The sequence below is a fragment of the Saccopteryx bilineata genome, chromosome 2 (assembly GCF_036850765.1).
Source record: "Saccopteryx bilineata isolate mSacBil1 chromosome 2, mSacBil1_pri_phased_curated, whole genome shotgun sequence".
NCBI lineage: Eukaryota > Metazoa > Chordata > Mammalia > Chiroptera > Emballonuridae > Saccopteryx > Saccopteryx bilineata.
The window spans coordinates 58,886,781-58,901,827 of record NC_089491.1 but is presented as its reverse complement, the minus strand read 5'-3'; the positions used below and the strand labels follow the sequence as shown (position 1 = coordinate 58,901,827).

General features: G+C 45.8%; 1 protein-coding gene across 2 annotated transcripts in view; it reads left to right on the top strand.

The window, feature by feature from the left end:
* ENTREP1 (endosomal transmembrane epsin interactor 1) overlaps window positions 1-10,707 on the top strand; it is a 56,742-nt gene extending 46,035 nt beyond the window's left edge. For both annotated transcript variants that reach the window (XM_066257125.1, XM_066257124.1), the window contains 5 exons: window positions 1,682-1,811; window positions 1,992-2,070; window positions 3,414-3,566; window positions 6,310-6,602; window positions 9,844-10,707. In XM_066257125.1, the coding sequence (XP_066113222.1) occupies window positions 1,682-1,811; window positions 1,992-2,070; window positions 3,414-3,566; window positions 6,310-6,602; window positions 9,844-10,044 (856 nt within the window). In that variant the 3' untranslated portion in view covers window positions 10,045-10,707. The remainder of the gene's footprint in view (window positions 1-1,681; window positions 1,812-1,991; window positions 2,071-3,413; window positions 3,567-6,309; window positions 6,603-9,843) is intronic.
* Window positions 10,708-15,047: the final 4,340 nt, after the last annotated feature.

Here is a 15,047-nt window from a genome sequence, read left to right as displayed (position 1 = left end):
CTTCTCTAAGGGGAGACTATGATAACTTTACCAAACTTACCTCCCAGCTACTCCTGGAAGAGACCTTTTATGCTGGCACCTCTCTGTAGCCATACTATGTGTTCTGTACTGAGCCTGCACTTATCCCTGCAATTAGGGGTCAAAATATAACCTTCTTCTTTATCTTTTAGGTCAAACGGGATGAGAGTCTGTTGTCTGAACAAAGATAAAGGAAAAAGGGGAGAGCTTTCTCTTTCTCTCTTTTAAATTCAGGCTGCAGAACTCTCATTCTTCTAAATCCCAGAATTCCAGACGTTTTACTGTTAGGAATAAAGAACATTATATCTTTTTCAACTTCTTTCCCTCTACCACTTGCATTTTTGAAAATGGGCACAGCGAATAAAGTGAAACGGCCATAAATCCAGAGAGCACCTTTCCAAAAAGCAGTGCTTTGCATGAACCGGTTCCAGAGCTGGTTTTTTATCAGTCCCTTGTAGTGTATGTATGTTTTTGCATCTCAAGAACAAACATTAAAGTTTGCTATTATCTATAATTTTTAATCTCCAATACTCCATGGCTTAAATACAGTTTTTTCCCCCTTTGGTCTTCTGTACATTTTTAATAATTGAGATATAATTGAAATTAAATACGGTTTCACGTGTACAACATGGTTCGATATTTGTATATATTACAAATGATTACAATAGGTCTAATTAATATTCATTACTTTATCTAGTTAAAATTGTTTTTTCTTGTGATGACAACTTTTAAGACCCACCGTCTTAGCAACTTTCAAATACAGTGCAGTATCATTAATTATAATCACCATGTTGTACATGACATCCCCAGGAGTTATGACTGGGAGTTTAACTAAAAGGTACAAACTTCTGTGTATTTTTAACTATTATTTTAGCAATTAGGTTCTTTGTTACCTAGGTTATTTGTGTGTGTGTGTGTGTAAGTTTCTGTGGACACTGGCAGAAAATCTTGTGGGTTTTTGTTTTTGTTTTTGCTTTTATAGGTCCCTCACTCACGGGTCAAAAACCACAGTGCCGGGCATGCAGCAAACACTAGATTTGTTGAACGACCACCTGTGGGAAGAGTCACTCTGTGATTCCTCCTGCTGTGCACTGCTTTGTCTCTGAGCTATGACGTTCACTTTATCTGAAAAACGTATTTATCCTTTAAAATATTTTTTAACAACTAGTGAATTTCTACCATGAATCACACATTAGGGAAACCCAGGCAAGAAAGTTGTCATGTAGTAATATAAGAAATAATTAAGTTTTCATGTGTCCCTAGTTTTTTGTTTTTGTTTTTCCTTAATTGAGGTGAAATTCCACATAACATGAAATGAGCTATCTGAAAGTACACAATTCAGAGGCATTCAGTACATTCACAGTGTAGTGCTGTTATCACCTCCATCTGGTCCTAAAGCATTTTCACCACCTCCAGGGAGTCCTGTGTCCATGAAGCGGTCACTCCACATTCCCTTCTTCCCCCTGCCCCTGGCAACGGCTAATCTGCTTTCTGTGTCTTAGGGATTACTGTTTGGATTTAAAAGGAACGATGGTATCGCATTTATGCGTTGCCACTTGCCTGAGGATAACCATCTAGAGGCAAAGGCCAGCATGCAGGAGCCCGTGCTGGCAGGTGGCCTGTCTGTAGGACATGCTTCCTGATGCCAACATGCTTTTCCTAGGATGGTAGGTCCCGATGTTATTCCACTGCCGCCTATCTACGGAGCGAGAATTAAAGGCGTGGAAGTGTTCTGTCCTCTGGACCCCCCGCCTCCCTATGAAGCTGTGGTGAACCAGACGGACCAGGAGCAGGTACAGTCCACGTAGTTCCTCTTTGCTGTGCTGACCACAAGGAGGAAAAGCAGCATTTAGCACAGAGAGCCGTGGGAGATCGTGCTCTGCACATCTTTTTAAGAAGTTCACCGAGTCCATTGATTACGCTTGCATTGAATATCAACCAACATTTCTCTTTTTTTCCCCCCTGTGACACAGGCATCTTCATTCCAAATGGCAGAAGGATCAGAAGCTGCTACCAGCCTGATGGAACCAAACCCCATGCCAGTGACTCAAGGTAATAAATGCATGATCGCTCCCCAGACTTGCGATTCGGTAAACTAAGCCCTGATAAAATAACGATCCGTATAGTTTTGTTGGAGGTCAGATATTCATGGAGCAAATGATTCAAGCTATATTCTTTCCAGATATAAAAAATACTATCAACTTTTAAGTGAGAAACAGCATGCGGACGGAAATACAGATGTCCTTAGACTCTTTTGTGAATAATCAGACTCTTCTCAGGGACCTGTGAAGTAGAGTGCAGAGTTTAACTTGGCATTGCTGTGTTTTTCAACCCAGGATATTTTTCCTCCTGTTAAAATAAGATGAACTCTTTTGAAGAAGAAGAAGAAAAAAAAAGCATTTCATTTATTACAGTGTGATCTGCTGTGACATTGTGCTGTCATTTATAACCGAGGGCCCAGGTCATTCTGCCTTACTTAACATATACTTGATTTTTGATTTCCAGTCCTGCATGAAATACTAGAGCCGGTTTTGTATTTATCTTTGTCATTTAAGGGAAGCCTGTGAACGCTTTCTCTCTTTGGAGAGGTTTTAAATGGCCCAGAGAACTGTCTACCAGGACAAAATTTCACATGGTGATAAATAATGAATCGACTTTTAGCTATTTTAGACAGAGGTAATTTTTCAGCAGCACCATTTGTAATTGGGTTTCTGTCTGTTCACCATCCTTCTTATGTAGAGTTATGCAGTAGCGGCTATGTTTCCTAAGTATATTTGTAATTCTCCCATTTCTTAAAAGTAATTTCCCAGACCATAGCTTAGCCTCACAAGTGATAGGATTTTGTCTTCCTGAGCAGAAGTCATGCCATTCCACAGTAGTTTTATGGATTCACTTAGTGATTACTGGCTCTTTAACGTGGCTTTCCAGAAGTTTCACAGCCCAGTCTTTGCGTTCACTGGGTCTGCAACACATGAAGCAGGCACCTCGCCTGTGCGGGTGTGACCTTCCAACCCAGCCAAGCTCACCCCGAGCTGTCCGAAACCAGAAGGTGGCTAGGAACTTTCCAGTCCTGAGGCTCTGCCAGGGTGCTTCACTGCAGAAGCTGCTAAGTACCATTAGGAAAAAACTGACATTTTGGCAGGGCCTCTTTATTTTGCTCTGGGATATGAAGATTTTTGTTTGTTTGCTTTAGGTCTGGAGTGGTGGTTTGGCAGGGTAGCGTTTCCCATCCTGCCGGGAAATAAAAACTTCCTTGGCGAGGAACCTAAGCAAATGTTGCTAACTGTATTACCCTTGCTCCAGCAGGTTTGGGCTCCCCGGTATTTCCTGCCCAACAGTTTGAGGGTTGAGGCTGGTGAACTCATTTTTGTTTCCCTTCTTAAAAAAACACACAGATGGGGATATTCCTAACACACCTGGAGAAGAAAGCGCATCTGCTTCAACTGCCAACTCAAACCAGCTCCGTGCCGCGAGAGGCCAGAGAGCCCTCCAGCCTCTGATGACAAGATCGAAGAGTGACCCTATGCTCCATCATTTCATGGAGATAGGTGAGGCCATTCCCCAAGCTCCCGGCAAGCTATAGGTGTCAGGTAAAAACAGGCGGCTCTGGCCATCCAGGGTCCTGCACTTTAAGGAATAACTTAAAGGAAGTTAAGAGGTCTTGGGAAAATAAGATAGATATTCTATATGCACATTAAGAATATATATTTGCCTGGCCAGGTAGCTCAGTTGGTTGGAGCATCATCCCAGAGCACGGAGGTAGTCAGTTTGATTCCCCAGGAGCAATTCAGTGTTTCTCTCTCTCTCTCTCTCTCTCTCTCTCTCTCTCTCTCTCTCCTTGCTTTCTCAAAATAAATAAATAAATAAATAAATAAATAAATAAATAATAAGAATACATATCTGCACCCTGGCTGGTTAGTTCAGTTGATTAGTTCAATTAGTTAAGAGCGTAGTCCCAAAATGACAAGGTTGTGGGTTTAATCCCTGTCAGGGCACACATGGGAAGCAACCACAGAATGCACAACTGAGTGGAACAACAAATGAATGCTTCCTTCCTCCTCCCTCTCTCTTCCTTTCTCTCTGTCTCTCTAAAAATCAGTAAAAGTTCAACCCTAGCTCCATTGGTTAGAGCTTTGTTTTGGAGCTCAGAGGTTGCCGGTTGGATTCCCCAGTCAGGTACATACAGGAGCAGCTTGATGTTCTCTCTCTCTCTGTCTCTCTCTCTCTCTCTCTCCCTGCCTCTCTCTTTCAAAACAAACAAACAAACAAACAAACAAAAATCCCACTCCCCCCAAAAAGAAAACAACAGCAACCCCTCCCCCACCACCAACAAAAAAATATATGTCTGCCATATCTTTTAAGGCTCGTAGGGTGTTTTTCTTTCTCAGTCATTTTCATCAGAAGTGTTTGGTTGCAGAGGATACTGTGGCAGGGTCTACAGGAAGCAAATAATGCACACCTCGTCTGTTTTCTGGGTGCTCATGTTCTCTCTCAAGGAAAAAGTCCAAGGGTTGTATTTTTTTTTTATTCCTTCTTCTACAATTCAATATTAGTTATCATTTTACTTTGTATGAATACATTGAATTGTTTAAATTCAGCCTTATTTTAAGAACTTTGGATAGAGTGAAACACTTCATCTCCCTCCCTCTCTGCTTTGACTTTGTGTGTAGATGGTATTTGAATATATGAATACCTGAACATCTCCCAGTATGTCTTCATTGTAGAAAGTACAGGAAATACAGGAAGAAAATGAGAACCTTCTGTAAACCTATCAGAACCGGCTTCTTGCGGTGACCCGTTCTCCCAAGTGGCCTCTGCTCTTTTCATGCTTGTGCAAATACTGTTCTCATCTGGCTTTCTCCGGGGCCCTGTGTTGTCCCCCTTACCTTCTGATTCTGTCCCTCTGACAACCTGTGTAGCTTGCCACAGCTCTGGACTGACTGTGTGGGAGCCAGAGAGGACAGTTCTCTTGTCCCTGCTGTGGCTTCTGAGCGGGGAGCCCCCCACCCAGGGACTGAGCGTGCCTCTGCAATGCCAGCAGGCTGGCTGCCTGGCCCCTCAGCTCCCAGACCCTCCTTCACTGTGGGTCTCGGCCCTACCTGGCAAGTGGAGGACTCGAGCTGGCCACCTGCCGGCTTCAACGGGCACTTGGCTGCCTGCACAGTTTAGAGCCCTCTTTCCAGAACCCCTTCCCGCTCTGCAGTGCTACGGGGGTGAGGATGACACGTTTGCCTGTTGGAGCCCTCTTTGTGGAAGGAACCAAGTTGCTTTCAAGGGATGGAGTGTAGACCCTGTCCTCAAACATAGTGTCTGTAGGGAGTGTTCCTGGAAGACTCTGGCTCTTTATGAAAGTTGTGGCAGCCTGGGAGACCACCACTGACCATTGTTTAGAGATCCTCATGCCCACTTTTCTTCAGAGGAAAAGTTCCCCTGGTGCCCCCTGCTTCCTTTCTTCACTGGCCATCTCAGCCCCTTCTTGTCAGGCCTTCACAGGCTGAAATCTCCAGTGTCATGCACACCGAAGGCTGCTGCTGGCTTCTGAACACGTGGGAACCAAGCTCGAGCGTCACGTCACCCACCCGATGGTGCAGTAATGTTACGATGGTCTCTGTACCCTTGCTAAAGTAGGTAGTTGGAAATTAGAGCCTGTGGCGGAGTCCCCAGGCCCGCTGTTGACTTCTGGAATGACATAGTTTTTCTGCACTTAGATTTCCCTTTCTGTAATCGTCAGCCACAGAGCTGCCTCACAGCCGTGGGGTGAGCGTTGATGATATAAGTCAGTACAGTGCCCTTGAGGATGTTTAGGACAAAGGTACAGTCAAAGTGAACAGAGCATTCCACTCATCCCACAAGTCTTGTCTTTCCTGAGTCTCTGTCTCTAAATGGCTCCTTAATCCTCCCCGCTTGGAACATTCTCTCATCCGTCAACCATGCTTTGTCCGCTTTACCCATCCATGCCCACGTATTGGTGATCACCCCATGAAACTGCTGCTCTGCTATGGTTTGTGTTCTGGATTCTCTTCTCTCTCATCTGTCTTTTCCTCGGGAGCTGTGATTTATGTGGCACAATAACATGTTTTGGGGACATGTCCTGTTGGAATTACATCAGGAAATGAGCTTGTTTCATAGTTGTTTTGTTTTTCTTTTGCAAAATGAAAAGCAAGAGGTGCATGGCTGTTGGCATTTGTCATGTGCTTTCCATGCCGAGCTCAGTGGTCTGTGCTGTTTCAGACATAAGCATGGTTCACAGGGCATGGCCAATGGGTGTGTGTTGTCTGTCTTTGCCTACAGCCGCTCCCGTGCTCAGCTGTGAAGCTGCAACTCAGACCGAGGGAAGACTGGATCTGGCTGCGGTGACCCTGAGGAAGGGTTTGAGAGCCAGAGCTTCGAGATGCAGACCACGCTCTTTGATAGATTACAAGTCTTACATAGACACCAAGCTGCTGGTGGCGAGGTTCCTGGAGCAGTCCTCCTGCACGATGACTCCGGACATCCACGAGCTTGTGGAGAACATTAAGTCTGTTCTGAAGTCCGACGAGGCGCACATGGAGGAAGCCATCACCAGTGCCACTTTCCTGGAACAGGTAGTTTTATGATTAATATCCACCTGGGCTGGATCAGATAACTTGTTTCCCTAGCAGTTTTCCTGATTTCCCGTCCAAAGCACGGTAAATTCATGGTCACTGTATCAATGGAAATGTGGTTAGGAGGCCTGGGGTGGGAGAGGAAGCTGAAGCCCTTTCTTTTCAGCTGCGGTGACTTTTCCACAGCGTTCTTGGCCTAAAGGAAGAGAACCCCGTTTTTCTGGGATGTGGAAGCCTGGAAAAAGAAACAGATACAGCTGAGGATAAAAGCAAGGGGAATGGGCCGTGTGGGTCACATTCAGCAGTTATAGCCTATGTTGTAGGTTTCCCTTGATAAAGCCTGTTTCTTATTTTTTCTTTTCTTCTTTTCCAAATGAGAGGAGGGAGATAGACTCCTGCATGTGCCCTGACTGGGATCCACCTGGCAACCCCTGTCTGGGGCCAATGCTGTGCCCATTTGGGGCCATGTATGCAACAGAGCTATTTTCAGGGCCTGAGATAGAGGCTCCATGAAGCCATCCGCAGTGCCTGGGCCGATGCGCTCAAATCAATCGAGCCATGGTTGCAGGAGGAGAAGAGGGGGGGGGGGAGAAGAAGGAGGGGGAAGAGGAAGGGTGGAGAAGCAGGTGGTCACTTCTCCTGTGTGCCCTGACTGAGACTTGAACCTGGGACTTCACACGCCAGGTCAACGCTCTACCACTGAGCCAACTGGCCAGAGCTGGCAGGTTTCTTTTCAGCCTTTTGACAATGATGGACATACATTAATTTTAATATTGGCTAGATTCTGGGAGCTGTTCCCATTCCCATGAAATGTTTGGCAAGATACCTAAGCTGGTAGGACTGAAAGGAATAAACACCTCTCCTTTCCATAGGTTAAAAGTACAATGCAGTTCTCTGAGCAGGGGAAAAGACACAACTGGGCATGTAAATGACCCACTTAGGTGGCTGGTTTCTTATCTTAAAGTGGAAGGTTAGACTTGGTGGTCTCTACACCTGTATCTCTGAATGAAGGGGATTTCCTTCTGATGAAGACTGGGGTTGGGTCTCAGCTTCTATTACCCACCTCTTGAAAAGTGGTCACCTTTAAGGCACGGACTCCATTGCTCCTGGTATGTGGGGTGGTTGTTGAAGGCATCCATTCCCAGTGGCTCCTGATGTTACCTGTCTGTGCCTACGTGCCGTAAGTGGCCAACAAATACTTCCTGAATTGAAATGGGCTGATTCTCAGGGTCATTACCAGCTACAGGAACTTCGGTAAAATTTCAAAGCAGATTGACCAGATCCCCATCTCATTTTCCTTCTGTTCCCCCCTTTTACCTCCTGGCCTCTTCTAACAGAATCCAGACGCCAAATTCTTTCCCAGTCCCTATAGGATCCATGGGACACAAGAGCAATTTGATTATTCACATGAAGAGGTATATGCACCATGGACATTCTTGTCTGCTTTCAAAAAGAGGTTTTGTCCCATGGTCCTGTGTCAGGCTCTAGGTAATACCCTATGTAGGGGAGACATTTTCATTTGGTGTCCCTGGTCTATGCAGACTATAATTTCCTGCCTTCTGTCCTTTATCCAGCCTCAATAGCCCACTAAACACAAACTGGATCAAAGTTCAGGTACTGGGACTGTGATAATGGCCTTGAGCCCTCTGCTGCAGTCTTCCAGAACTGGACCCCAGTGAGGACATATGATGGTGCTACCCCCTCAGATAGAAGGAGGCAGGGTTGGGGAAGAAGAGCTCTTTTTTCTGACTCTCCCCAACTTTTGTGCATTTTTTTCCATATTACCAGAATGCATTTTTAGATTCATTTTAAATTTTACCAATATCAAAACCCCTTGTCCTAATTTACACAAAACAACAGTCAACATCTATGAATGTTGGAATTTTCTTTTCTTTTGTGACAGTGACAGAGAGAGGGACAGGTAGGGACAGACAGACAGGAAGGGAGAGAGATGAGAAGTATCAATTCTTCATTGCAACACCTTAGTTGTTCATTGATTGTTTGATGGGGGGAGGGGGGACTACAGCAGACCGAGTGACCCCTTGCTTAAGCCAGCGACCTTGGGCTCAAGTTGGTGAGCTGTGCTCAAACCAGATGAGCACTCACTCAATCTGGCGACCTCAGGGTTTCGAACCTGGGTCCTCTGCATCCCAGTCCGACACTTTACCCACTACACCACCGCCTGGTCAGGCAGAATTTTATTTTTAATCAGGAAACAAGGACAGTCATTAAAGAGAAATGTAATAATAGAAAGTTAGCAAAACTAATGTTGCATCTCTTTGAAGGATTAACCATTTAATGACCTTAAAATCTCAGAATGCTATAAACTGAAGAAAATGCCACCCCATTATCATTCTGTGATGTTGATGGTAATAGAGCCCGGGGCTCTCCCACGGCACTAGCAGTGTTATTGGTCATGTAGGTGGGGCTGTGCAGTGTAAAACATGTGCACATACTACTAGACAGTGGTCCCTTCATTAACTGCAGCTAGATGAAGAATTTCTCATATTTTTGCTATTTTTACAAAATAAGTGATATTATGATGTATTTAAATTTATGTATACAGCACATTGCAAAAATAGATCCAGCAGTAGAACCGTTCTTAAGAGTTTTTACAAATAAATTGACCTAGTCGTAATGTTGTTTACTGAGGTCCTTATTAAATCAATTAGAAGTATCACTGGCTTTGGTTGATAGTTTATAAACTCATTACCTGGTCACAATATTCCAGACCAATAGTTATCAACTTTTTGAGTACATTAGTATCGCCTGGGTTCTTGTTCAAAGTACAGATGCTCAAGCCCCACTCTGGACTCGTGTCAGAACTGGTGTGGGGAGAGCTGAACTCATGTCTCTGACAAGCTCCCCTCCTGTAATGTGCGCCCCCCCCCCAGTGAGAATCATGGGCTTAGGCTACAGGGAAATTGGGAAAAAGTGAAGAGAAATATTAAATGTCAAGCAAGAAATTGCAATAGATGAACCAGTGCAGTGAGGCAGTTCTACAGTTGAAACCATAGGAAGTTTGGGGAATGTCTTAGGAACTTTAGAACAGACACAATATGTTAAAAATCTCTCTGGAACCCCAAGTAGGTTCCGCTTTGGGGAAAATACCCTCTTTATTTTCCCTTTAAGGCAACTAAACGTTTTCCCTCAAGAGCAACTTAGATGAGTCTAGGAGGCTGATCTCAGGACCACATCTGGTGAAGCTTAACCTTTTCCCACCCTCTTCATTCCCCCAAAGATAATGACTCCATTGCAGCCCGGCGCGCTCAGGGCCCACCTGCTGCCTGCGGGGAGACAGCCTGGCCTGCTGCACCTGCAGAGCTGCGGAGACCTGAGCACCTTCGTCTCGGTGGGGCGGCCCAGAGGCGAGCGGCGTCAGCGGGCGGCGATCGAACGGCCGCACAGCCTCATCGGCGTCATCCGGGAGACGGTCCTGTGAACCAGCTGGGCCCTGAAAGGCAGGAGGCTGCTCCCTGGGGAAAGAGCCTCTTCCTCGCTATGTAGTTTTCAGGCTAGGTGTTGGGGTCCCCCTCTGGAAACTCCTCAAAAAGAGGTATTTCAGAGGACGCTTGTCCATGCTTTTTGACTCCCCTTTCTGCTGATAAGCAGGTTCTTTCAGGCTCATTTTGATTTATGGATGCATCAAATTAGAGGCCGTGAAGGCAGCGTCTCTCCCTCCTCTGCTGGTCTCTTGCTCTGCAGTCCCCCGCTCTGGGCTCCCCTGCTCTGGGTGTAGGTACAGAGGAGGCTAATGAACCTGTGCCCCACACCCTGCAGCTCTCTTCCTCGCCCAACCCTCTGTCACCGGAAGGACTGATCTGCTGGGCTGCTATTGGTAGTGCCCGGTGACCTTGCCCTGCTCGGTGAGAGAGGGATCGGCACAATGCACGATGATGATTAACCCCAATCTTCTCTAATCATCAAGCTCCATCTTAGGGCACCCTGAAATTGCACTCTCTTTAGGAAAAAATGGGAAACTTTTTCAGTGATAAATTGTAATGAAAGAAATTTAGGGAGGGGCTTCTTGTTGATTCCAATTATTCATACTTGCAAAACTAGAAATGACTAAGGCAGAAATGAGAATAAAAATCTTTACTTTGGACCTCTGGACTCGTTGTACATTTGTGTATGTAGACCTGGCCACACCTCCTTATCTTACCTTACAGAGATTTGGAACATGGGGCAGTGGCGGTCAGGTTTGGGCAGGCCACCGAGCCACTTGAATCCTCAAAGCACCTGATCCCCATGCATAACATTGTATCCTTATTGCATTCAGCCAGTGCCTGGCCAAATGGCTTCACAGACTGGCTTTACAGTGGGACCAAGAGTCAAGTGATTACTACAGACTGGGCATCCGTGCTAAGAAGGAAGGAGGCAGCTAGAGAAGGCTTCTTTGAAGAAATGACCTTTAAACTGAACTTGACTGTGAAGGACAGGGAAGGGTGTTCCAGGCAGAGGGAGCAGCCAATGCAAAGGCCCTTATCAGCAGAGGCTACAGTGAAAGCAGCTGCCCTGAGTGAGGGCAGAGGCGGGAGGAGCTCAGGCTGGATTTGATGCTAACAATGAGGTCCCATGGAAGAATTTTCAACAGGAGTAACGGATTCAGTTACATGTGTTCAGAGATCACCGTGCACAGTGGAGAGGTTTAGGTCAGGATATGGTATAAAGCAGGGGTCCCCAAACTTTTTACATAGGGGGCCAGTTCACTGTCCCTCAGACCATTGGAGGGCCAGACTATAAAAAAACTATGAACAAATCCTTATGCACACTGCACATATCTTATTTTAAAGTAAGAAAACAAAATGGGAACAAATACAATATTTAAAATAAAGAACAAGTAAATTTAAATCAACAAGCTGACCAGTATTTCAATGGGAACTATGCTCCTGTCACTGACCACCAATGAAAGAGGTGCCCCTTCTGGAAGTGCAGCGGGGGGCCGGATAAATGGCCTCAGGGGGCCGCATGTGGCCCGCGGGCCGTAGTTTGGGGGCCCCTGGTATAAAGGAGGTGAGCCTAGCAGAGAGGCCATACAAGGAGAGGACTGCCTCACCAGGCACGGCTCATGCTCCAGGTGCTGAGGGTTTCACACACTCCCTTTGCCCTCGCAGTAGCTCAGGAGGTGGGAGCTGTGTGTGTCCCTATTTTACAGACGAGGAAAACGAGGTTCAGTAACTTGCCGCTGGTCGCTCAGAAGTTCCACGGTAGAGATGCCACTCACACGCCAGCAGCCCATCTTCAGAAGCCACTCCCTTTCCCAGCCTGCCACATAGTAGCAGTTTCCCATTTCTTGTTTCTACGAGAAAGTGCTTGCTAAGATTTTGAGCTTGGCTCATGGACAGTTAGGTGCCCTGGGCTCCAAGCCCACAAACTTGGCCAGAGCGGGAACTGGTAGCAGGTCAGGAGACTGAGTAATGAAAAGAGAAAGACTGCTTGGAGCAGAGCTGAAAGCAGATGTAAAAAGGAGGAGAGAGGCCCTGCAAACCCCCGGGGGCTGGCCCACGCCCTGGCCGTGCTGTGTTTGTGGAGAAGTACATAGGGGTTTGTGGAGAAGTATATAGGGGTTTGTGGAGAAGTATATAGGTGTTTGTGGAGAAGTATATAGGGGTTTGTGGAGAAGTATATAGGGGTTTGTGGAGAAGTATATAGGTGTTTGTGGAGAAGTATATAGGTGTTTATGGAGAAGTATATAGGGGTTTGTGGAGAAGTATATAGGGGTTTGTGGAGAAGTATATAGGTGTTTGTGGAGAAGTATATAGGGGTTTGTGGAGAAGTATATAGGGGTTTGTGGAGAAGTATATAGGTGTTTGTGGAGAAGTATATAGGGGTTTGTGGAGAAGTATATAGATGTTTGTGGAGAAGTATATAGGTGTTTGTGGAGAAGTATATAGGTGTTTATGGAGAAGTATATAGGTGTTTGTGGAGAAGTATATAGGTGTTTGTGGAGAAGTATATAGGGGTTTGTGGAGAAGTATATAGGGGTTTGTGGAGAAGTATATAGGGGTTTGTGGAGAAATATATAGGGGTTTGTGGAGAAGTATATAGGTGTTTGTGGAGAAGTATATAGGTGTTTGTGGAGAAGTATATAGGTGTTTATGGAGAAGTATATAGGTGTTTGTGGAGAAGTATATAGGTGTTTGTGGAGAAGTATATAGGTGTTTGTGGAGAGGTATATAGGTGTTTGTGGAGAGGTATATAGGTGTTTGTGGAGAAGTATATAGGGGTTTGTGGAGAAGTATATAGGGGTTTGTGGAGAAGTATATAGGGGTTTCCCAGACCCACATTTTCTCCATTCTCATCCACTCATCCCCGGAAGCTGAGTTCCCCAAGCAAGGGAGCAGCCTTTCCATTTCTTTGAGTACTCGCTCTTAGCTGCCTGTTGGCAGCTGGCCCACTGCCCTGGGGCAAGTGCCCCTGTCCCCTTTGAAGGTCTCCTGTTGCCTTACAAGCCCCAAGCCTCACCCAGGCTCCCTGACATCCACAGACCCCCCACAGAGCCCAGGCTAGTTGCTTACCTCCATTATGGCTGCTGAGTTGCTCCTGACCTAGTGTCTCAGTGTCGAGCCAGGACTTCTCAGCCCACCAGTTTGTTCCTCCCTCACGGTTGGGAGTCAGGGATTGGCCTTCCTCACCCAGGCGTGTCTGGTACTTTCTCATCTTTCTAGGCTTCTGTTATTTCCTGCTCCAGGAGGGCATTTTTTCTCAGCTGCATCCCTTTCCACCTTCCCTTCAAGACCCCTTCCTGGCTCACACCCAACAGCCACCACGGACCTCACCATCTACTCAGGGAAGACAGGTGGGTGCCTCAAGGATAGTCACAGAGGTGGTCTCAGCTGTCCTGAGGAAAGGGAAATTCCCAGCAACAACCGGAAGAGGACAGAACCTAAAGACTGAGGGCACTGCTTGACCCATCTCAGGAGGAAGGGAGACCCATCTCAGCTGGGAAGATTTGACCTTGCTGTCTGGGGAATGTGCCATGTAATCCCAGCATCTGAAGTGAAGTCAGAAAACTGACTCTATCTTGATTCTCAGACTGTAAGGAATATTATATTTAAAAAATATATATTATACATAACAATATATTACAATATCCAATACAATATTTTATATATATTTGCCTGGGGAGGGAACTTAGTAGTCACGCAATTCAATTCCCCGTCGGTTTGTGTTTAATACACTTTAAAATACTTCAGCATCAATAATGTGATACACGTGTGCATATATAACTGCATGTACACAGGGAGGGTGGCGCTTTTGCATTTGGAGCACTTTAGGAGTCCATAATCCAGAGGTGGTAATGAGATGTCTCAGATGTAGTTGTCAAAATTATCCCAGATCATTGATTAATGCAGTGGTCCCCAACCATTTTTGGGCCACAGACCGACCGGTTTAATGTCGGAAAATATTTTCATGGACCGGCCTTTAGGGTGGGACGGATAAATGTATCACGTGACCGAGATAAGCGTCAAGACGGATGTAACAGAGGGAATCTGGTAATTTTTAAAAAATAAAACATCATTCAGACTTAAATATAAATAAAACGGAAATAATGTAAGTTATTTATTCTTTCTCTACGGACTGGTACCGGTCCGCGGCCCGGGGCTTGGGGACCACTGGATTAATGAACGTGAGGGGTACTTGAAATACGCTTTCACTGGTGAAGTAGGCGATGTTCAAGTTCTGTGATAGGCTAGAAGTGTTGCCTCTCCACCAATGAGATGTGAGAACCTAGTCCCCACTTCATGAGATTGTCTTAGGATGGACCAGGATGTGGGCTGCTTCTTTAGAATGATGTTGCCTCTGCCTCGATCTTTCACAGAAGCTGTGCATCCACATGTGTGAGGACAAAGAGTGAGACTGCCAAGCTTACAAACTGTTTTATGCAGACTTGCCAATGGATATTAGTTTCTGGCTGGCAGAATTGCTCCAAGACTTGCTTTCTTTGGAACATGCTACCTGATGGTGAGATTTGGGGGAGGGATTCCATGGCCCCTAACTGTCTCTTGCTGCCATATTTTCCAAAAGACCCAGATATTTGCTGATTGGCCACATTAGCTATATCTAGTCATTCTCCCCCCCTCACTTTACAGACGAGGAAACTGAAGCTCAGTGTCAAGAGCAAAGCAATGGCAGGAGACCAATGCTTCTGGCTCCTGGACCAGGGCTGCTGGTTTGGGTCAGAGCTTCTCAAACCATTTAGGATGAAGGACCAATTTTCTCCCCTTTAAACTGTCATGGGCCAAAAACTTTGGTAGATTATAATATATGAACTGAATATTGTCTTAGCTCGGGCTGCTATAACAGCATACCATCGACCTGGTGGCTTAAACATCAGAAACATTTATTTCTCATAGTCCTGGAAGCTGGGAAGTCTAAGATCAAGGTGCCGGCAGATTTGGTGTCTTATATCTGGTGAGAGCTCTCTCTGGCTTGCAGACAGCC